The 25427-nt window shown below is 34.3% G+C and overlaps 1 protein-coding gene across 4 annotated transcripts in view; it reads left to right on the top strand.

The window, feature by feature from the left end:
* The window catches only part of Sur (Sulfonylurea receptor), a 64671-nt gene extending 42018 nt beyond the window's left edge, over positions 1–22653 (top strand). For all 4 annotated transcript variants that reach the window (XM_085957558.1, XM_085957555.1, XM_085957557.1 and 1 more), the window contains 13 exons: positions 830–1078; positions 2821–3137; positions 5247–5411; positions 8854–8960; positions 14103–14338; positions 15111–15332; positions 16557–16714; positions 17823–18018; positions 18733–18970; positions 19054–19181; positions 19914–20220; positions 21239–21435; positions 22382–22653. In XM_085957558.1, the coding sequence (XP_085813684.1) occupies positions 830–1078; positions 2821–3137; positions 5247–5411; positions 8854–8960; positions 14103–14338; positions 15111–15332; positions 16557–16714; positions 17823–18018; positions 18733–18970; positions 19054–19181; positions 19914–20220; positions 21239–21435; positions 22382–22522 (2661 nt within the window). In that variant the 3' untranslated portion in view covers positions 22523–22653. The remainder of the gene's footprint in view (positions 1–829; positions 1079–2820; positions 3138–5246; positions 5412–8853; positions 8961–14102; positions 14339–15110; positions 15333–16556; positions 16715–17822; positions 18019–18732; positions 18971–19053; positions 19182–19913; positions 20221–21238; positions 21436–22381) is intronic.
* The last annotated feature ends 2774 nt before the right edge of the window (positions 22654–25427 follow it).

The raw sequence follows: 25427 nt of genomic DNA, 5'->3' as shown, positions 1-25427 counted from the left end.
TTGTCACTTACTCAAAAACAGAAAAAAATATATGATAAAGTTATAGGAATTCAATGCTCTGGATCTAAATAAATTAAGTATCTACACATAATGCTCACTTTTCACTCTTGAATCTCGTAGGTCACTTCTGCTCTTGAAACATTTTTGCCTGCTACCACGAGGGTGGTTTCCAATCCTGAAGAATTAAAATTTATATGGGCCTGTCAATTACCTACGTGGTCGCAGCCATGGCCTATTCTAGGTCAGAACTGTTTCCTCGAGTCAAGCCTATCAGGCACCATTAGCGAGGGGTGCAAGACTAGTAAATGCGCTCCCTAAAGACATATACATTTTCAATAATGTACTTGTTTGATGCAATTTGTTTTTGAAACTTTATTTTATAAAATTGTTTATGTTTTTTTATGTTATTATTATTTTCTTCTTCTCTCTATCTCCATAATGTTTCGTTTTCTTAATTAAAAAAATAAATACAAATAAATAAACAATAAAATAGTCAATATTGAAATAACCAAGCGTGAAAAATTAGCCTGGCCCCTTTGATGATCTTCTCGTGAATATTTTACCTACAAAGCAAACGATGCTCATATCAAAATATATTTATAAAAATAATCGGTAGATACCTATAGTTACTTATCTAAAATAAGATTTTGAATAATTGTATTTCAGCACTTACAAGTTTAGTCGAGTTATATGTAATAGAATAAATGCCTATTGATTGCTTCACAGCATTCATTTGTCCTTTCAAATATAAATAGGGGGAACAAATGAATAAAATCATAATCAGTGATGATCTGAATCAAAATTCACATTCATTTTTGTTTTCCTTCAGATAATATACGTGGACAATGGTAAAGTTCGTTCCATGGGATCCTTGGCTAATGTAGAGAGCATGGAACCAGCACTGGCGATGGAATGGAAATCTTTGCTCTCCCGTGGTAGACTGGAAGAACCGACAGAGGGAGTAAGGGAGAGAACCGCGAGAGAGAGATGGCAACTCGTTAGACTCGTCAATAGATTCAGTCTTCAGATCAAGTCAAAGCATGAAGATGAAGGAGACCATAATGATGAGCTCTTTTTCGTACGTATCAAACGCATAATCACACTTTGAAACTATTAAGTATTGCAATTTAATATTTTTGTCACATCATCTTATTTATATAATATGTATTATTATCGTGTATTTATTTTCGCTCTGTAGCAATATGTCAGTTGAAAAATGTTATCGTCCATAGTATTTTTTTTATAAATAACGTCATGAGTTGGTGGATTTGTGTCTAATGGGGACAAATGTATCTTGTGAGAGTGTAGAAAAAATACCACAAAATATATATCTAACGTATATAATAAAATATTATATAATAAAAAATTAATAAAATAAATAAGACGGTAAATTATAATAAACTACGCCACTGGCGTGACCGTTTTTCTTTTCGTTGTAATCGATGTAATGGGTAATATGAATCTTTTAAATGCGTACCTTTTATTTATTCTAGATTGCTCTGCTAATTTTTCTGTGAACATAGTCATTTACGAATAATTTCACTGTCATCGGTAAATTTTAAATACAATTTAAGTATTTTTATCACGTGCCATGACAATATTGACAAGCAAAATCAATGTTGATTTTTTTAAATGATTTCCGCCAGATGCAAATGACAAAAGATTGTTGTTATAATATACCTTACCACAACACGGAGGAAATGATGCGTCCGAACGTGCTTGAGATGATAAACAGGATCAGCATGTTATTAATAATTATTATTGGTAATCCTTAACTGATTCAGCGGAAGTGGTATTTATTTTTCATGAGATTTTAAAGAGTCATCCAATAAACCATGAATTTAATTAATGAATCAGTATACTAAAATATTGGTACCTACTCGTTAACTGTTTTCGCAATATACAGTTAATTGTTTTTTTTATAAACACATTTTTCTGCGTAAGTGATTTCCAACCTTATTCGTTCCACGGAACACTAAAATATCTCGGAGAACCCCTACTTTTCTGACATTTAATATTAATGTTAGAATTAGTAAATGACAAACGAGACGAGACATGAAAAGCAGTAAGAAGTGACATACATACGCAACGTGTCACTCTTGCAACGTATTCAAAATCTTACCCCTTATTATTTTTAATCACATTGCGTATAAAAAATCTTTTAATACTACATTATATTATTGCTGCAAAAAAAAATCTTCACAATTTTAATTATACACATCCATAAAAATATTTTGCCTGCTTGCACCGCAGGCTAAAATTTATCATCTACACTTAATGCATAAAAATAATTTTATATACTTTGGATACACGAGTTATTTTAACATATTTCTATATAAGTATATTATATTATAATATATTCACAGGTCAATAAAACACAGCTAACAATCCATAAATAGATCGAGACTGTAGCGTTGGTGGGCATTTTTAAACGCTTTTAAATCTAATAATCAGAGCTGATTACTGACAACTTAACTATTCAATGTTTATTCCTTTATTTATTATTATTCCCTCCCCAATGTACTTCGATAGTAAATATGATGTGGTGTCTAATCAAACTAAACTTTTAAAATAGTTGTTTTTTTCTAGTATAATATTACTAAAGATTTTTCAAGTTTATTTCTACAAGAGATTTTGCGAATTTTCGAGGAACCCCTAACATGACTCACATAACTTCGGAATCACTGATCCTATGTGTACGGAAGATAATATTTCTATTTTCAAAATCACAGTTTGTGAGCGAAATGCAAAAAAACTCGTTTATGGTGATCGGAAATTATATTACTCATTTACTTATATATATTTTTTTGTAATTTTCAGCCTTCATTCATCCCTCTCAGAAAGCGTTTCCCGACCTTCCACGGATCGAGGTACTTCACCCACGACCTCTTACTACCATCCGACGAGTGTGACGATGAAGCTCTTCGAAGCACCACTCCAAAAAGGTCATCCACTCGACGGCACAGACTCTCGCAGAATGCTGTCGATCGAGTTGGGTCCAGGAAACACAAGACTGCCGAGAGATCATCTTCATTGCAAGTTTCCAAACATAGAGTTAAGCCTGCACCCATGTCGCGGCAAGCCTCATCGCCAATTATTCATTGTAACCCCAATGCTGACGTGGAAGTAAATATGAGGTATTAAATAAAACTTCTTCAACTTCTTATTCTTATTGGTTAGTGAGATATTTGGGATTCTAGTTTTGCCAATCTTTTCTACGTATACATTTCAGCATTTTTCCTTAGTCTTACCCATCTAACCACATCCTCAACATCACACATTCTTAGATCTGTTTATTTGTATACTATCTCTGAGGGTTTAGCTTGCGATTAATCCAATTGTTCTCATTTCTTAACTTTGCGAATTACTTATATTTGACAATACCGCTAATATTATTAAACGGTAGATAAAAATGACTTTTCTCCAATTAGAACACATTAAATCAATCCCCATTTGTAATGGATTAATATTAACCAATTATTTATATTTTAAAAAACATTGTGTAATTTTGTGCCTTCACCGGATCTATTCTATACAAAAGGCTGCTTTCGTCCGCTAAAACCGCTAACTAGGGTATGTTTGTATCAAATTATTAACACATATTGTAACAATTATAATTAGCCGGTATTAATTGTTGCAATAAATGATATATTTTAACGGCATGCCCCCTGCCTGTGCTAAAATTTAGAGCATGAGCGATAGAGAGAGAGCGAGAGAGAGACAGTTTCGACTGATTAACTGATTACAATACAATTACAATTATAATATTTCAATATAAAATGTATGTAACAAATACTAAGACATTATCACATTAGCATTTTAGCGGTCGATAGTCGCCTATTGTATATAATAGACCCGCACGTATTATGAATAATAATAATATAGACTAGGTATACGTACCATCTACCTACCCCATAAGAAGTCAGATAGCTAAATCGGACATGCAGTCCATATCTTTTGAGGTATGGAACGAGTCAATCACGAATTTTACTTATGAATTCACAACAATATCTTTAAATAGCTAACGAAGATAAAAATATAAATGGAAAAGTTTACTTTGTAAACATGGATGTAGGTATGCTATATTTTTCGAATAAAATTATGTAGTCTCTGCTTATAAATTATATATATTTTATTCAATTCGTTAGATTTTGGACACAAGAACCAATATATTCGAAATGCTTAAATTTTCTAATCGGTAGGTGAGTATACGATTATTTTATTGATGTATAAACATGTATAAACAAACCGCGTGTCGGAATATTTTGGTAAACGCTGCTATTTTCGGAGCAACTAAGTGTTTATCAATGTTAAATCAATATTGAATGTGGGTTATAAATGTTTGAAGACTCGATGTTTACACTAGAAATGATATGTTAACTATTTTTTTAATAAAAATATCTCTTATGTAACACTTTTTTAGGTTTAGTTATCTTTCTTACTGCTATATTATGATGCTCTCCGATACTGTTTACCGCCAGGTGCTAAGCGGCTTTAAATTCAATCAAAATACAATATTATATTGGTAAAATATTATCCCCTACAACCCTCTACTTTGTGGAGGCCCATATGATCCTATTAGGATCGGACATGGTCGGAAAAAATAAATTCAAAATATTACCCATAATATTAAATGGATAAGTACAGTATAATATGACAAAAAACTGAGAGCAAAAGACGGTTTTACTACAAATATACTACAATTATCTGGACTAATTGAGATGAAAGTAGGTAAGCACTCTAAAATCAAGATTCTAGATAATGGTAAATTCGGACAGTCCAAAATTAAAAAAAAAAATCTACATTGACCGGTTTCGCACGATTGAAAAAATACTGTCAACATAGTCAAATAGTTTTTACCTATAACACCTATTAATATTTTTTGGATTTTGGTAAACAGTAAACAGTAAAATATAGAACTATAAAAAAGCAAACGAATATTAATTTAAATACAGTGGCGTAGCTATAAATACTGGGGAAATAAAGGGACTTCGGTTTATTTAATTATCAATCTATTTTTTTGTGAATGGTCTATTATCGAATATAAAATTCATTAAAATCTACCGGCATGAGATTTTGGGCCCTTTGTCCGGCTGGGCCTCAATGCTTTGCATATTCTTGCGATGAGGTACTACGCCACTGGGGCAATATTGTGTTGACTTTGCCAATAATTGGATATATGCCCTAGACTCAAATAAATATGCCTATGTATTTACAATTATTTATGATTGTGTTTATTTTTGAAGTCGCACGAGACAGCCCGGAGACAATGGCCAACAAAGATATTTGTTGAGAAATTTGTTCCCTGTATCACAACAAAAATTGATCGATTCTCAAGTTGATGCCCCCCAAATAACGAGACAGAGAAGTCTCATCAATCGGCTACTTTCAAGATCAACCTCCAAACCCAAGTTAGTATTAAATATAACATAATATATACGTGACTTCGAAAAGAGACCCATAGATGGCGCGGCCCATTGATTGAACGCCGCAAGCGCTATGTAGGCAGATTAAGATTTAACTCTATGTGTAGCGGCGTGACTTCTTAAAGAGACCCGTAGATGGCGCTACCCATTGACTGGACGCCGCAAGCACTATGTAGTCGGATGAGGATTTAACTATATGATGACTCCGTAATTTATATCTCTCACAGTCTTACAGCCAGTCAGCTTAGTCTGATTAGCTCTGATCCTTTTATCCATACATGTCCTCTATTTTGAAACTAAGCACCTTACACTATCGAGATTTGTTTCTAGTAATAAGTGTGGTATCTAGTTGTCAAATGTGATACCTACCTGAACAGAACTAATCCTTTGGCAAGTTCATCTAGTTATTTGTTCAAGCGAGTCATCTTATCTTGTTAATCTATTTTCGTGTACCGTTTGAAGTATTCTCTGTGAACTCTGAATAAATACTAAAACCGGAAGTGTTTCTATTTTATAAATAATACTGTAACATACTATAACTGGCGACCAACGTGGGCCCAAAGTGTTTCTATATTATAAATAAATAAAACCATCCTATAAAAATACATTTAATGATATGTCAATACGGTAAAAGTGTGTAGATACTTATAGCATGAATTTCAGACACGTTTTCCATTAGATAATATGGGCTCTGTAATGAATAGTTCAAGCTGAAATAAAAATAAATTAATATTCAATATGTACTAAGTATAAAATGAACTTCATTTGCATTCATACTATTTTTCCAGCGGATATTATGTACGTGATTACTAATTAGGTACCTACAATTTTTCAATAGACACCTACATCGGCAAATCTATTATTTTGAACGCATATTATTGCGTAAGTTTTGTTCATAGACAACAATTAATTAAACCTATACATGCACAGCGAAAATACGATATACTTAAGGGGGCACATGCTCAGCGTAGGTCAAAATGGAACTTTTATTTCATTTTCAAACCATGATCCTGGACATTCCTTAAACGTTGTAGATAATCTATTTATATAATTTTGAAGCCTTGTTATCCTTTATATTTATTTTAAACGTTTGATGACCGCAAAAAGTATTTTTATTACATAAAATAGTGTTCTTTTAAACCTTTCGCTCTAATGTTTTAGAATATAGTCATATTTCAGTACATGAATGTGCAGCGGTGTTAAGATTTTTTACATTTATTAATTTTTAAACGCATTTATAAAACCATTAGTATAATTTATGATGAGATTTTTTTGTAAAATATTTACGATAAAAAATTATATTGATAATCTCTGTGATCCCAAATTTGACAAGAATTAGGCATTTTATTAATCAAAAAATGGGCAAGATTAACACATTTGAAGATAATTCTAAAGATATTATTTATACGCTATGTTTTTGACCATTCGAGTGTGATAAACATCTTACGAATATTGATTGCTTTATAATAATCATTGACCTAAGTATAAGGTAGTGTTTTTTTGAAATACGCCATTTCTTTTGTTATTCCCCAGTAGTTAAGCTACAACATACGGCCGTATCCATAAATTAACAAACTAAAATTGAAGTATCGACTAAGATCATGTTAACGCGCGTGTTTGAACATGTACTTAACCGAAAAAAAATTTTTTTTTTTTGAACGGTAGGTACATGTTCAAACACGCGCGTTAACATCATTTTACTCCCTACTTCAATTAAAGTTTGTCAATTTATGGCTACGGCAGTATGTTGTAGCTTATTCACTGGTGAATGTCAAAAGAAATGGCGTATTTAAAAAAAACACTACCTTATTCTTAGGTCAATAATTATTATAAAGCAATCAATATTCGTAGGATGTTTATCACACTTGAATGGTCAAAGACATAGTTTATAAATAATATCTTTAGAATTATCTTCAAATGTATTAATCTTGCCCATTTTTGATTAATAAAATGCCTAATTCTTGTAAAATTTGGGATCACAGAGATTATCAATATAATTTTTTATCGTAAATATTTTACAAAAATAATCTCGTCATAAATTATACTAATGGTTTTATAAATGCGGTTAAAAATTAATAAATGTAAAAATCTTAACACCGCTGCACATTCACGTACTGAAATATGACCATATTTTAAACATTAGAGCGAGTGGTTTAAAAGAACACTATTTTATGTAATAAAAATACTTTTTGCAGTCAACAAAGGTTTAAAAGAAATATAAAGGATAACAAGGCTTCAAAATTATATAAATAGATTATCTACAACGTTTAAGGAATGTCCAGGATCATGGTTTGAAAATGCAATAAAAGCTCTATTTTGACCTACGCTGAGCACGTCCGCCCTAAGGCGATTGGGTTCGTTTTTGCCTCTCCCAACAAATGCGTGTATTTTCCATGCACCGTTAAAAGTAGAAGTAATAAAAGGTAATAAAAAAATATGTCTTTAAAACTTTTCACGTAATATTCTTCTGCACATATTTATAGTTGTTTTTTTATATACTACGTAACTTTAATACACGACAATCTCTTTTTAAATTTGGTCAAAACAGCTCTTACACCACGGCTTGGACAAGGCTTAATATTCATTTTAGAGATATAGATAGTAAGTATAGCATGTTGAGGCCCATAATATGATCTTATTAAGATCGGACATGGTCGAAAAAAAATATGCCCTTTTGATAGGTCTTCCTAATTTTATGTTAGGTTTATGAAAAAGAAAGATTTTTTAGCCATTTTAATTTCAGTGAGATTGTTCGAATTTGAATGAGTTTTACCATACAAAATATTATATTGTAATTTAATATCACACAATAAAAAAATAAGTCGCAATGAATTGAAAAAAATTAAAACCTATTAATTTGGTATACTATGCGACTTTGTATCCAAAATAAGTCTTACGTTAACTTGACGTTAACTTAACTTAACGTTGACTTAACGTTATCATATTATAAAAACAGATCGCGTGAGATTCGTACTCATATCTGAAATACCACTGAAGTTTTATTCTGAGGCTTTTCAATATTATGTATGTTGAATAAGAAAAAATCTAACATTCTTAAGTCTTGTGTATTTTTCAGTAGGCGTTACTTCAAAATAAATTATATAATTTATTTTATCTAAATTTGAAATAAGTAGGTAATTAAACATTTGGTTTAGGTAAAAAAATAGTTAGTATTTGAAACAAAATAGGTACGTATTCATTATCAGCACCTGAGTGCGAACACAGTCAATTTAAACATAAAAAAATGTATTTTGATTCTCATTTATGAAAGTTTTATATTATGTCATAGGTATGAATAGTTTTTTTTAGTTTCGTAAAAGAATTTCCCAGACATTGCAAAGATTCAGATGTTGATAATTCGTTAAGTACTTGAGGTATGATACATTAAATGAAAAAATATATCCTTACAACTTGAACTCATTTTCAGGAATCCTGTTATCTCTCCTAATGTTGAAAAAGAACATACTCCGGTTCGAAGGCTCATATCAACTAACTCCAACATCAGTGAAGACTTTCCTGATGATGACACTTTCTGTAAGTTCGAATACAAGTATTCCTTGACTTACGACCGATTTTTTTGTCTATTAATTAATTGTTAAATCATTATTCATTGATTTTTACATCACGAGCGACAGTGCCAGATAATTATAATCTCTATATATATAAAAATCTCGTGTCACGATGTTTGTGGTCGAACTCCTCCGAAATGGCTCGACCGATTTTTATGAATTTTTTTATGTGTATTTGTTAGGTATGAGAATAGGTCAACAAGTATATTTCATACCGCTAGGTGATTAGGGTATCTCTATCCAGAAAAATTTTCTTTTATTTTTTTGACAATTTTTTTTTTGTATTTTTTTTATTATTTGGCATAAAAAAATACCTATAACCACAAATTTTCACCCTCCTACCCCCACCCTCCCATTTTTTAATCGCGATTTTATTATTTTTGTATGAACAAATTTAACCGTCGTTCGTATTTCAAACAGAATGAAATTATTTATGTTGTTGAATGACAGATGGCGCTACGTCCGAGAAGAATTCAAGAGAAGCGTCGCGTCATTTTGACATTTCATTCGGCATATCACAATGCAGTGCGTGCAAAATTTTGTACGATTTATTTTAATTTATCTATTTTTATGTGCGTGTATTACAGTGCACAATGCCAGTAAGACGAAAGGGGGTTATTTGGGCCGTCGAAAGAATAAAGCAACAAACATGCGAAATAGTAGAGCAGAAAGAACAGACGAAAAAATCCAACAAGATAACAAAAACGTGCGTGTAAGTATGTCGCAATTGCGTGCATCTCAATCACAAGAGGCACGAGCTGAACGAAATCAACAACGACAATTGGAAGACGAGGTTCGTAGTTAACACACGCAGAGCAAATGACCGACAACGCCAACAAGTACATCGAACATTTACATCCGCTTCGTTCCTTCGTCTCGCATTCGAGTACGAGCCAGATATTGAATATTCTGCTCATCCTAAAGTGCTAATTGGTGCTATGGACAAAGAATGTCCCCATTGTCATGCGCTCAAATTCAAACATGAGTCAGCCGGGATTTGTTGCGCATCAGGAAAAGTGCAACTACCAGAAATTGAGATCCCACCAGAACCATTGAACGGCTTGCTCATCGGCACGGTTCCAGATTCAAACCTGTTCCTGAAGTCCATTTGCACATTCAATTCATGCTTCCAAATGACTTCGTCCGGAGCAACAGAAATAGTTCACAATACTGCGGCAAATGGTCAACAATTCCATTCTACGTTCAAAATCAAAGGCCAAGTATACCACAAAGTAGGCTCATTGCTTCCAATGCCAAACGAACCACATACATTTTTACAAATCTACTTCATGGGCGGTGAGGACATCAATCATGTGGATGCAAGTTGCGGCTACAATAGCCTCAATTTGCCTAATGCCAGGCGCATCGTCGGCGAACTCGACGCCCTGTTGAATGAGCACAATGAATTATTGAAATTCTTCAAAGCACACATGCACGAATTGCAAAGTGACAATCACGCTATTGTCATCAATCCTGATAAAACACCAGCTGAAGAGCACGTGCGTCGATTCAATGCGCCTGTTGTTGACGACATTGCTGGAATCATGGTTGGCGACCGCACATCGACGCGAGAAATCGTGATTCGAAGAAGAAACAATAATCTGGAGTTCATCGCTGACACACACCGTTCATACGACGCTCTCCAATATCCGCTAATTTTCTGGAAGGGACAAGACGGATATTGCATAAACATTAAACAACGAGATCCTGTCACAGGTAATTCATTCATTATGAACATCATTACTCATTTTGAATTGAGAAAATGAATGGTTGATGTTTTTTTGTTTTTATCGGCGGTCATCGTCTACAGCGCTCTATTCCTGTTTCTGTCATATATCCCATCCCCACACACTTACGATACATTCGTTATTTTTTTATTTAACAACCAAAATATTCACTAGAAATAATTTATATGGCAGAACAACGTTTGCGGGGTCAGCTAGTATTTTATATAAATCTCGACTTACGACAAAAATGTAGGAACGTAACTTGGTCATAAGTCAATGAATACTAGGAATAATTATTGTTAATAGGCGCACTTAATAGTCAAACATTCATTCATTTATACAGCCGCCGAGAAGTACCTAACACAGTGGAAGTAGAATTATTAGAATACAACGTTAAGTACCAATACAACTGCGAATCGTTTTTTTCCGTACCCATGGTGCCTCAGTAAAGTGATTTACCTATGGTACCTACGAACTAATAACCAGAATGGACCCATCACGGGGTCAATTGATTCTTTAGGCATAAAGTCCACTAAAGCGGACTTGCGGGGCGCTCGCGCATATTCTATGTGAATCATCGAAAATACAACGTAATCAAATACGCCAGCGCACATTGGATTTGACGACGCATTGTGCCCGTGTGCCCCATGATTTATCGTTTTTTGGCTTCTCAGCGATACGAATTAACGAAAATATAACGTAGTCCATTCATTGAACACGGCAAGCAAAATCACGCTCCTCGAAGCGTCGTCAATAGACGGGCAAGAAGCCATTATTTAATAACAGTGAACCCATTGTTTAGTTTGCTGCGTGTCCAATATTTCGCTGGTAGAATGATGTCATCGTGAATATTAATTAAAAGCCCCGAGAAATAATATAATATTTTAATTGCTTTGTTATGAGAGTCGCTGATAATAATAATTATTTTGTGATTCTTGGGCCCCTTATTACATAGGTGAAGGGTAATGCGCGAGTGGGAGGGGGCCTACTCAGTAGTGAGCGCATCGAGCGCTTTTTTGGTGGGCTTTATGCCTTAGAAACACTAAATTATACACATACCTAGCTCGTACTGTTTTTGAGGCTTCTCTTCCCATCGACACGGATCACTCATCGTTGCCTTCCGAACAGGAGATCAACCACATCATACGCACGTTGATTGCTGGCAAGGCCCCGGGCCCGGACTGCATTGACAATTTACTAGTCAAACGCACATGGGCCATCGCCGCGCCAGAGATTACAGCCCTCCTCAGTGACTGCATCAGAAGCGGCACGTTCCCCGACTGCTGGAAGAGGGGCTTACTTAAGGTAATCCCCAAAACTGGCAGCCGAGAACCGTCTAGCCCCAAAGCCTACCGCCCTCTAACACTTCTGCCCGCTCTGGGCAAAGTGCTGGAGAAGCTACTGTGCCACAGGATTGAAGCCCACCTGGAGACACACTCGCCGCTTTCCGATAAGCAATTTGGATTCAGAAGAGGCAAATCAACAGTCGACGCCATAAGGAACGTGATTGCCATTGCTGAAAATTCTCGCCGTAAATACGTCCTAGGAGTTTTCCTGGACATTGCAGGTGCGTTTGATAGTGCGTCTTGGCCTCTTATACTTCGAAAGCTCCGGCTGAAGAGACTACCAGGAAATTTGTTCGCGTCAATTCAAAGTTATTTCACCAATAGATCGATCGAGTTTCGAGTTGGTTCAACCACAATAAAGAGGAACACCAGCATGGGATGTCCCCAGGGCTCAGTCCTCGGGCCCCTTCTCTGGAACGTACTCTTCGACGATCTCCTTAGAATTCCGCTTCCAACCGACTGTACTGTCATTGCCTACGCAGACGATGCGCTGCTGCTGGTCGAGGCCGACAGCAGGGCGAAGATTGAGAGCACCGTTGGCGAAGCTTTAGCATCAATTGAGGCTTGGGGTAGATTAACTAGACTATCATTCGCACCTTCCAAGACAGAAGCCATTGTCCTTAAAGGACCGAGACGACTTAGCTGTTCGAGACTACCCACAGTCCGATTCGGTGACACGAGAGTGAAAGTGTCGAAGATCGTCACCTATCTAGGCGTCAAAATGGACACAATGTTAAATTTCCTACACCATGCCGAAACCCAAGTCCACAAGGCTGGGGTGGCCTTCCAGAGGATCGGCCGCATGGCTGGTGAAGGATGGGGATTAAAAGTAAGGGCGCTCAAGATCGCCTACGGCGCCATTTTTATGGGAATCGCGGCTTATGCCGCCAGTGCTTGGTGCCCGCGCATTCCCAAAAGTGTCAAACTTAGAATCTCTCTTTTAAGAGGACAGCGCATCGCGCTTCTGTCCATTACCAAAGCCTACCGTACTACCTCAACTGACGCGCTCCCGGTCCTGGCCGGCATTCTCCCACTTGACCTGCATATTCAGGTCAGCGGCGCTTCAATATTGCTCCTCAAGGGCGAGGAGGCCGACGTTGGTGATTTTCACCTCGTCCCTCCCCCTCGGCTAGCTGGCGAAGGAGTAGCATTATTGAGGCGCAGAATAAGACTCATGTCGCTCAACGCGGCCATTACGACCTGGCAGCGAAAGTGGGACGAATCGACCAAGGGCCGGCACACATATACGTTTTTTCCAAACATACAGTGGCGAATGGAGATAACCAAATATCTGACTCCAGACCATTACACCAGTCAATTTGTGACTGGTCATGGTGGATTCGCTGGCAAGCTCTTCGAGCTTGGACTTGTAAGCCGTCCGACATGTCCATGCGGAGGGGAAATACAGGATGCCAACCACATCCTATGGGAGTGTCTGAGTATGTGCTCCGAACGGGAGGAAATGCTCAGGTCGGTCCAACCAGCTGTTGGACCCATCGGCCCGTCCGACCTGGTTGCTACTAAGGCCAATTATCTTGCTTTCAAAAAATTTGCGGCGTCTTACTACGGGCGTGAAGATCTCTTCACATAAATTTTGCTGCCTGTATGATTAGCTTCGTTCTTTAATTTAATAAACAAGTAGGTTCATTTTCTTTTTAGTAATTTCCATGTGCTTTTTCTCTTCCTGGCACTTTGCATTAGAGTAAACTCAGTAAACTCAGTCAGAGCTCACTTTGAGCGTAGCAATCTAAGTCTTGGGCATCTTCTCCCAGGACACTCCCAGGCCAATTCTTAGATGCTTCACATCACCAATTGATGGGTCCCGTGATACTCTCGATTAAGACCGAGGGTGGTACGGGGCGGGTTTGGTGTTGGGACTTTAACTTCAATGTTTTTTGTCTGATATTTTTTGATGTGTCCGCACTCAAAAGGTGAAAAGTACTTTCTATACTCAATAATTTAAAACAGTACACTAACTTTACCTACCAATAGTGATGAGTATTATGTAATAATTTCCATTTCGTCTCCTTCCAGGTGCTGATGTAGCGGCTTCCGATAAGCTGGCGACTGATGAAGAAAGAGAGTACGGCACAATACCTAAAAGAATATATTTAGAATATTTCAAGTCCTGTGGTATTGTGGCTGGATCGTCTTACCTGATATCCGCAGTGGCTTGGCAGTGTCTTCGAGTCTACACAGATGTCTGGTTGAGCGAATGGAGTGGAATTACCAGAACTCAAGATGGTGTTCAACTCATCGAAGATAAGGAGGTATGTAATGACTAGATCATACAGAATAATATGCATAGTTTATCAGTGGGAAGGGATTTACCCAAGAGCCGGTAGCTTAAAGTGTCATTGACAATTTATTATATTCTCCCCCAATTGAAAACCAGTGGCGGCTGCTCTAATAGGGTTCAAGTGCACCGCACTTCTCAGAATTTTATAAAACATCACTCAATTTTAAGTGCATTGAATGCTATACATCATAGTGAGCGTTATATTCTAATTTATAATGCTACGCTTTGGACAGTGGTATCATTGATCGGAGTGGTGCACGTCAATCTCATTAAATAACGTTGGCCATGTACAGATTTTTATGTTTATTTAGACAAGTGACACAGATCAGGTTTGATTTATTATTCATTCATTGAATTATGTAATGATAATAGATCACTCAATCTAGTGATAAAACAAGAAAAATATTGCCTTCAAATGCGGTAAGTTATTAAGTGTATTACAACAATTATTCTTTTCTTATCTTATCTTTTCTAGAGAAATTATTATTCTAAATTAATATATAGGTATATAGCAGATAATCATACATTATAAATAAATACCTAAGTTGGAATGTTATTAAAGCACATATTACACCTGATTAAAGAAATAATAAAAATACACAACAAAATACTGACACTACATGCAAATTTAAATGCATTACACGTACCTCGCACGAACCTATAGTTGACTCCACGGCGTATAACAATGATATGTGTTGCAGTATAAATAAACTTTACAAGTTATAATTAAAATTCTTTTTCAGATGAAAAAGTACTTCACCGTGTACGCAATACTGTCGATTGCTTCAATACTAATGTCCCTGGCGTCTAATGCAGTAGGACAATATGCCGGAGCACTCGCAAGGAAAACTTTACATATCAAACTTATCGACAATATTATAAAATGCCCGATGACATTTTTTGAGACCACACCTCTGGGCAGAATTATAAACCGATTCTCAACTGATATAGGTATAATTGACAAGGTAATATGCCCTAAATAATATTTTTATAATTAACATAATATTTTCGCATGAAGAAGGTAGGTATGATCAATACATTCATGTGTAGATATTGAATACATAATATATAATATTATGTGTATTTGAGTACCTGGCGTGAATATAGTGGCATATCTCGTTTACACGTGCATGGATTTACTGCTGACATTCGCATACTTACGCATTATCGCGACCGAAAAAAAAACGAACTACACCGCGCAGAGGCTCATTTTGAGAGTAGCATAAAATGACAACATCGCGTCTCGCTTACTCTTGAAGAATGACATTGGAGAGACAGTCAGCACTTTTTATGTGTAACACTATTGGTGCAAGTAAATCCATGCACGTGTTCAGGCGCTAAATTACTCTTAACTTCTCAATCTTCTCAATCTTCCCAATCCAAATTAGTATGAACATATAGGACAGAAGTGAAACTTTCTGTATTGTGCACCATTTTCGGACACGTTGATTATTAATACTGGCCAAAGTAAATTGCATATATTTATATATAAGTATACCTATGTTTACTGTTTATAATCATATATTTATTTTGAAGTATTTTAATGCAATTAGTATCTTTATTAGAAAAATATACTTGGTTAAATTTGGAATATATAGTGCCGCCTATTAAATTTTCAAACAAATATCGCCATCTGGTAATACTGACAGAAAATGATACTTTTCAAAATCAATAATAATTTGTCAATTGGTTTGCGTCTACGGTAATAGTTTTCTTCTATATCGATGAAAAGAAAATCTATGCGAATTAATTGAAGGTCGACAATATAATATTGATGTGATGTCAATTAAATGTATCATTTATTGTGTTATAAATTATTGTCATCATAATATGTCAGAAATGTTGCTTGAGATGTTATTAAAATAAATTTGTTGGAAAATCATATATTAATTCATCACAATAATTGTCAGCCATCCAATCGGCAGCCTGCTAATCGAAATATCTATAGCTTGATTCAACCTGCTGACCTTAATTTCTATTCCTCTTGTCGAATTGTGAAAGTGCGTGTAAAATTATGACGGTTTTTCTTCACAGATCAGCGGGACTCACCCTCCCAGGAATTTTCTTGTAGGTACCACTCGTCAGAAAATTTCTATTTAAATGTCCAAGGAATGGCAAACAATTAATTATTAATTATGTTTTTTTATCACTCAATGAATATAATAATATGTACTAATATCTTCTTTCAGAAAATTGCCACATCTATCCAGAGATTACTTCAGTTTTTATTTCTGTGTTTATCGGCAATACTTATAAATGCTGCGATCACTCCTTGGTTTTTGATAATCGCTCTTCCGATCTGTTTAGTCTACTATATTGTACAAAAATTCTACCGGTGTTCTTCCAGGTAATATAAAAATATATTTTATTTTACTTTCAATGCGTGTTTGAATATGTACCTAACCGGTAAACGGTAAACTTAAACGGTACATGTTCAAACACGCGCGTTAACATCATTTTACTCCCTACTTCAATTATAGTTTTTCAATTTATGGCTACGGCCGTATGTTGTAGCTTAACCACTGGGGAATGCCAAAAGAAATGGCGTATTTCAAAATAACACTACCTTATTCTTAGGTCAATAATTATTATAAAGCAATCATTATTCGCAGGATGTTTAAATGGTTTAAATGGTCAAAGACATAGATTATAATTAGTATCTTTAGAATTATCTTCAAATGTGTTAATCTTGCCCATTTTTTGAATAATAAAATGCCCAATTCTTGTCAAATTTGGGATCACAGAGATTATCAATATAATTTTTTATCGTAAATATTTCACTATAATAATGTCGATATAAATTATACTGATGGTTTTATAAATGCGTTTAAAAATTAATAAATGTATAAAATTTTAACACCACTGCACATTTAAGTACTGAAATATGACTATATTCTAAAACATTAGAGCGAGAGGTTTAAAAGAATACTATTTTATGTAATAAAAGTACTTTATGCAGTCATGAAATGTTTAAAATAAATATAAAGGATAATAAGGCTTCAAAATTATATAAATAGATTATCTACAACGTTTAAGCTATGTCCAGGATCATGCTTTAAAAATAGAACAAAAGCTCCATTTTGACCTACGCTGAGCATGTCTCCCCTTAAGGTAATTAATATGGATAAGTACATATCATACAGTATATTATTACAGTAGTTCGTTGATTCTGAGATGATATTTATGTGCAGTATGAAACCAAGAGACCATACATATCAGGGATGATTCGACATGAATCATTTGAGGCAGTCGCTTCCTCGTAAAGTTTGCAATGGGGGCTCCAAAACTCTCTGAAATACTAACAAAAATATAACCTATCCAGTGGCGGTTTGATTTTTATTTAAACGGAGTGGGGCCTCTTCTTACCTAACACCGTCATAATATTAAATTTATCGTTGTTTTTTTAGGTACTCTAAAAATTAAGGGCTTCTTTAACATCAACGTTTTTCTTTCAGAGAGTTGCAAAGACTAGATGCCATCACCAAATCACCAGTATTTTCACATTTTAATGAAACCCTTGGTGGCCTGTCTTCTATAAGAGCATACGGTCAGCAAGAACGATTTATTCATTTGCTTTGGACAAAAATGGACATCAACACCAATGCCTTCATCATATTAAACTCTAGCAACCGATGGCTTGGGATCGCATTAGTAAGTAGCTTGATTTATAATTAATTATAAATAAAATCGATACCACATTCGGTACAATACGGTATGTCGTCTCACGTGTACAAATGAAATGCTTACGTTAGGCTGGCCATTCCTCTAGGAAATTGGAAGAACAACCAATTACCCAAGAGGCTCCTCTTTAAGCCTTTCCTTGCTAAAGACGCGCTAGGCGCGTAACCATTAATTGGACATTAGATATAATTAGCATGATATTTAAAGGTGGTAATTAATTAGTAATTATCTGGTCAGCAGTGAATGTGTTGACCGAAAGAGGAAGAGGGAGTCGGAAAACATAGACTGTGATAGTTGGTCTGTCAATTAGATTGGTGTGGGGACATCTAAGCTCTAAAACCCAAATTGAGTTGCTCTGCTTATGACGAATGAATGAATAAAATTAATATTAATATTGTCAGTTTTCCATTATTTATAATTATTGTTCAAAAAAGTGGCTCGATAAAAAATCTTTGCAATTCATTGATCCGTCCGTACCTTGATTCGTATCTATCTAACTGGCCCACAAATAAAATATTTCAGTCATCTAAAAGCTATATATCCTATGACCGCCATGGACACGTAGGCAAATGTGTCTCCTTATGAAGTTATGGGTCTTAGGTTCGAATCCCGGGTGTATATAGACAATTATGATGAAAAATATGTATAAGATTGGTTATTAATAAAAAGTTCTGACATTTTCAGGACTATTTGGGTGGATTTATCGTTTTTGCAGCAGTTAACGCAGCGCTTTTGACTGCGAAGATGTATCCTGAAACGGTGACTCCTTCACTTGTAGGATTGGCAATAAATTACACTTTATTAGTTCCTATTTACCTTAATTGGGTTGTCAAGTTCCTGTCTGACATGGAGATGTATATGAGTGCAGTTGAAAGAGTTCAACAATACTCATCACTTCCTACTGAAGATTACAAAGAGAATGGTATGAATTTTTATGTAATTGTATCTCAATAATAATTTGTAACATATTTACTATCAATTTAGTAAAACAAATTGTTTTTGCAGGTTCAAAGTTACCAGAAAATTGGCCGGCAAAAGGAGAGATTACATTTTCTGGGGTCAGTCTGCGATATGGTGCCGAAAAGGAACCGGTCGTAAACAAAATAGATTTGCATATCCCAGGAGGTCAAAAGGTAAATCAGAATACATTAATGATAGTGAAAATAATAGTATCAGCCAAAAATCTTTAAGAAACCTTTTTCCTGCCAGTTGGAGCTGTCATTGGTTTCCATATGAAAATCAACAAGCAACACCAACAAGAAACCATTCTTACTTTCCACAGTGTGTATAAAAATTAGTAGATATGCAATCTTTTTTTGTGCTTTATTTTTATTTATGTTTATCTTAACTATATAGAAGAAGGTTTTCTTCAACGTCTTTAGTATGGAATCAGTGTAATATAGACATTTATTTTGGTATCTATATGATAATATTATGGGCACATTACTGAAAAAGTATCAACAAACAACTCCATTCTGTCATTTTCAAAAACATCCCTAGTTTTTTAACATTTACTATTAATTCTAAATCTCGCTAATTTAGCTTCTTCTTCTTCGTCGAGACCTCATGACTTAAGATCGTAATCCAGATTATCAGATGACAGTCTTCTCCACTGCTAGGCTCCATCCTTCTCATCATTCAGCGGCACGCACGGCCTTTATCAATGTGTATCATTCAGCAATTTGTAATTAGGCATATTCGAACAAAACCAAAGGAAATTAATAATCTAATGCATACCGAGTTATTTGTTATTGCTCTTACTAGGGTCAATAAATAATAAATTTGATGTTAAGCGGCACTCTTCCCAATTAATTAGGAAATATCATGCATAATTATGTTAATTAATTAAAACATTGTTATTTTAGTTAGCAATTTGCGGTCGCACAGGAAGTGGCAAATCATCACTTCTGCTGGCATTACTGAGAATGGTAGAGGCTTGTGAGGGCACTATTAAAATTGACGGGCTGGACATCCGAAACCTGCCATTGCGGGAAGTTCGATCGAGAATTGCCTCTGCCCCACAAGACGGCGCACTCTTCAGCGGCACAATTAGAGAAAATTTAGTGCCAGGAAATAGAAAATTTCCTCAGCCGCCTGACGATGCCAGGATATGGCGAGCGCTGAAAGACGCAAAGCTCAGCAGCGCTATTTCAGCGTATCCTGGCGCCTTAGGTAAGTTTCTGTTGGCAACAAAAAAAAATGTTTTGTCTATCCAATCTCTAACCAAGTGTTGGGAAACACAGTTCGATATTTCGAAATTAGACCTACATGTCTTGAATGAAAACAAATAATCTACATTAGTGATTCTGATTAGTGATTAGTGATTATACAGGTTCTCACAGAGGAATTGGATAATGTTAATAATAATTAAAAATTAAATCCGTTCATAATAAATTATTATTCAATTAATTAGTAATACAGTCTAACTCCTCTTCCAGACCATAATAATATTATAATATAAGTAGAAAAATTCAATAAAAGAGACCTGGTAAGAGGTATCTGGTAAATTCACATGCTAGTTTGGAGCCGGATCATAGATCTAGTAGGTTGAGCAAGTGGTTTTTTTCTCATAAAAAAATTTGTAAAGAAACCTTTTTGTGAGGGGGCCAAGATACACGGCGGATTGTATAGCCAATGAAAAAAAAAGTATAATTAGAGTCACCAAATTTGAGACATGTGAGATATTTTTGGTGGTAACCATTTTATCAGCATTCTAATTCCTTGCACCTGTTCATACAATAAAAAGTGCAGTTTTCAATTTAGTCAGTAGGTACTTATCCTTTTGTTTTCCCAAAATGTAGTATTAAAATTGTTTCAATTGTCGAATCTGGAAATCAGAAATTATGTGTTGTCTCAATCCACTGGCTGAAATAATTGGTGATTATAAGTTACGGTTGGAATAATAGACTGTACCCAGTAACATCAGTCGATAGACATATTATTATTTTTGTTCCAGTGTTGCAATGTCGAAATAATATTCTCAAATATTTTATAGGATTCGTATTGATAATTATTATGTGCATATAAGACACTTAAGTGTCTTGACAAACTTTATTGGGACATGCTAAAATACGGAACTTCTGGCCACCCTACATAAACTAGAGTAGATGATTATTAAATGAACGTGATTGATACATTTGATAGGACTTTTCTATTTTTTATGGTTTCATTAATTTTCTTAATATTTCAGATGGTAGTGTTGTGGAAGGCGGCGCCGGATGGAGCGGTGGTGAAAGACAGTTAGTCGGAGTTGCCAGAGTCCTACTCAAAGATTCTGCATTATTGCTACTGGATGAACCGACAGCCGCCCTGGATCCGGCCACCGAATCTGCAGTCCTCTCGGCACTTACCCCTTCATCAGCCTCCGGGACAATCGTTACAATTGCTGTAAATATTCCACATTACCTTACGCTAAAGTAAACTTTAATTTTAATTCTGGTCTACAATTTCGCATCAAAGATATCAACACTACTGAAAAATTGAATATTTATTTGCTGTCCTTTTTTACTCTCAATGTGATACGGTTTCATGATTTTACAAAAAAAATATCAAATATTTGTTAGATTTTACATTTTGTATTCTATATTGTTCTATACAGCATTGTACGTGATCGAGGTTTTTCGACATGGTATAAATGCGATATTGTAGCGCCTGTACAGATGGATTTACTTGCAATAATAGTGTGTATTTTAAACTATTGTGATAATAACTGTTTACACGTAAAATTGTCTCGCCAATCTCGTTCTTCAAGAATAAATGAGACACAATGTTACCATTGTTTTGTACTATTGGACAGGTCGTGAAAATCGGTTAACCTCAAAATGAGTCTACGTGCGGTGTAGTTCGTTTTTTTACCGGCATGTTCACTACTATCGTTCTATTACGCAGCTGCAGATATCGCACGACCCAATTGTCGTGTCAATATTGTAATTTACACGGCTTTTTTTGTTATGGCCTTGAGTAATTTTGGTATAGATCTACCATCATAAATTGGCGAGGGCGCTAGTATGACATTTAGAATATTACCATAACTAACAAAAAAATGGTAATTTATATTTTTTTATTGGTAGTAGATTTCTGTACAGATATTATGCAATCCATAATTCGAGAAACATGTTGTAAAATTAAATGGCATTTATAACAAATTTATCCTCGATAGACAATTTTAGTTTCAAATTCGACCGGCTGCCAACTTGCGATGGTAGATCTTTAATGTCAGCAGTAAATCCATGCATGTGTAAATGGGGTATTAGTTTTTACTTGATTGACTCAGTTTAAAAACAATTTCACTTGAATTAATTCATAAAATTCATGTTGTGTTACATTATTTTAGCATCGCCTTTGTACGATTATGGATTATGACAGAGTCATTGTAATGGAAGGAGGGCGTATAGTTGAAGACGGTCCACCAAAGGAGCTGCTTTCGAGACCCATGAGCATCTTCTCCTCGATGGCTAGGGCATCAGACCAGTAAACCAACTTCACCTACTTGACAATGAGAGTCCTATAATAGACAGGAATATTTACAAAGAGTGTAATTTTTTCCATTGGTGCATTCAACAATCAGTACCAATTCAGTATAAATGATGTGATACGGATTTGTAATTATAAATTAATGAATTTCCTGTCCCATTGATCTGTCCTGTTGATAATAAATACTCTTGTGACATTGTGATAATTTTGAGTGATTATTTTTTTAATATTGTGAGTGTATGATAGGATTTATATTAACTTCGAGAATGGTCACTAATTTTAATTAATTATTGTATTCAATTACATATTACTTAATATAGAAATACGTAATATTTCAGAGGCTTATTATGACTATAGAAATTCAAAATAAATTCTTAAGGATGGCTATTTATCTTTTAAATTAATAGTAAGTTTGTACAAATTAGACTAAGTTTAGTATAATATTATATTATAATACATTACACTGCTATAAATAATTATTGTATTTTTTTATTTTTCGAGTTATTATTGCTCAACTGTTGATAATGATGAGCATGATAAAAATGATAATGATAACAGAAAGAAAGAGAGAGTAGATAAATAATATCGCAGCTTAGAAAGGCTTGTTTGTCTTTTCACTCATCATAGATGGCACTGTATATATTTCATATAAATGAACTGGAAATTTTATAATTTGAATATTTTTACTGCTAAGACTGCATATTTAAAAAATTCACCTTCAAACAATGAAATAGATACCAATACTTAGAAAAATGCTGTGAATTTGATAAAGAAGTGAGCTTAGGAATTTATGATAGATATTACAAGATCGATTGTGTAGATATTCAAATATAACAGTTATATTTTGTGAATTTCTTATCATTAAAAAACTAAAACAACAAAAATAATAATACAATATTTTTTTTTAATAAGTATAATATTTTCAAAGTTTTTTTTAATTTATTTATAAGTGCCTTATTATAAAGAATCTACAACAAAAACTCTATTGCATTAGTACATTTCATGCCATTTTGTCATATTTTATAGTATTTAAAAATTATTACCTCTACCTCTCTTACTATTTTAGCCTTGTAAAATATCCTATTTTGAAACATATTTTTTTAATCCTTCTCCTGTAATAAAATTGATTTAAGAGTATCTATGTAAAATGTATTAAATTTAAGCCCGATATTTATTTTCCATTAAATTGGATTTATTTGTAAATAAATTATGCATATTATAAGATATGTGCGAAAATTTTGTTTAACTATCCCATCCAAAATTTCATTTCTATTCATCACCCAATTTCAAGAAGTTTCAAGTAGGTGATGTAAACACAAACACACTTTTTGGATATCATCTAAATTTAATATATTGGTTTTGTATCATTCACATTCTTAACCTATCACTAAAGATAAAGGCAATAAATCAAGGTAACATTAAGGGTACCTATTCAGTGTATTGTATTGTATTCTTGAATACAAAAATTTCTTAAAGTATCAAAAATTGCAACACACAACAACATATTATTTTAAATTGTTAATATTTATGAAGTAAAATAGTGCTGCAGGCGAATTTTTAAAAAATATTAGAGCAAATTTGCTGTGTGTTTATCTCACTTATCTGGTTGACCCGCCACGCCGGCTGCCTCACCATGCGACAGACCCCCCCAGAGCCCTGTCAGCCCCCTTGTGGGTCCATGTTTTACATAATATAATGTATGGAATGAATACCTACATGGGTAGATATTAATTTATTTAAGAAATAAAATTAATTTACACTTTAACACTTTTATTATAGTAAAGAAATCATGCTTAACGGCCCACATGCTCGTCGTAGGTCAAAATTTGACTTTTTATTATATTTTCAAACCATGATCCTGGACACTCCTTAAACGTTGTAGATAATCTATTTATATAATTTTGAAGCCTTATTATCCTTTATATTTATTTTTAACATTTTATGACTGCATAAAGTATTTTTGTTACATAAAATAGTATTCTTTTAAACCTCTCGCTCTAATGTTTTAGAATATAGTCATATTTCGGTACATGAATGTGCAGTGGTGTTTAGATTTTCTACATTAATTAATTTTTAATCGCATTTATAAAACCATTAGTATAATTTATGATGAGATAATTTTAGTATAATATTTACGATAAAAAATTATATTGATAATCTCTGTGATCCCAAATTTGACAAGAATTAGGCATTTTATTAATCAAAAAATCGACAAGATTAACACATTTGAAGATGATTCTAAAGATATTTATTATAAGCTATGTCTTTAACCATTTAAGTGTGATAAACATCTTATGAATAATGATTGCTTTATAATAATTATTGACCTAAGAATAAGGTAGTGTTTTTTTGAAATACGCCATTTCTTTTGTCATTCCCCAGTGATTAGGCTACAACATACGGCCGTAGCCATAAATTGACAAACTATAATTGAAGTAGGGAGTAAAATGTTATTGACGCGCGTGTTTGAACATTGAACACGTTTGAACAACCAAGGGTAACTTCAATCTTAGCGACCCTGCATATAGTAAAATGTATCCAGCACACACCCAAGTTTGAACACCAATGTTTAGTCACAGCGCCCCATAAAAGTAAAACAAAAATGAAAGATAAGTGAGTTGTAAATGTCAAATGAATATTGTTGGTGGACTTGAAAGTATCAAGATAAGAATGCGATTTCCAGATAAGACAATACGTCGTCGATATTTGCAGGGATATTAAGAAACTAGTTAGTATACTAACAACTAAATAATTGACTACCCCCCCCCCAACAAGGTGTTTCAACTTATATTTTAATACCTACCACGATTATTACCCATTTTGATGTTAATTAGCTCACCCCAGTCTTCAGCCAATTCGGGGGGTGAATAAGGGAGATGAAGCTGAATATACATACTGATATTAAT

This window comes from Rhyacophila brunnea, unplaced genomic scaffold (genome assembly GCF_057557595.1).
Source record: "Rhyacophila brunnea isolate RB1 unplaced genomic scaffold, BYU_Rbru_1.0 scaffold_7, whole genome shotgun sequence".
Classification (NCBI taxonomy): Eukaryota; Metazoa; Arthropoda; class Insecta; order Trichoptera; family Rhyacophilidae; genus Rhyacophila; species Rhyacophila brunnea.
Note: the sequence above shows the minus strand (reverse complement) of the source record. Positions and strands in the feature narration are given on the sequence as shown.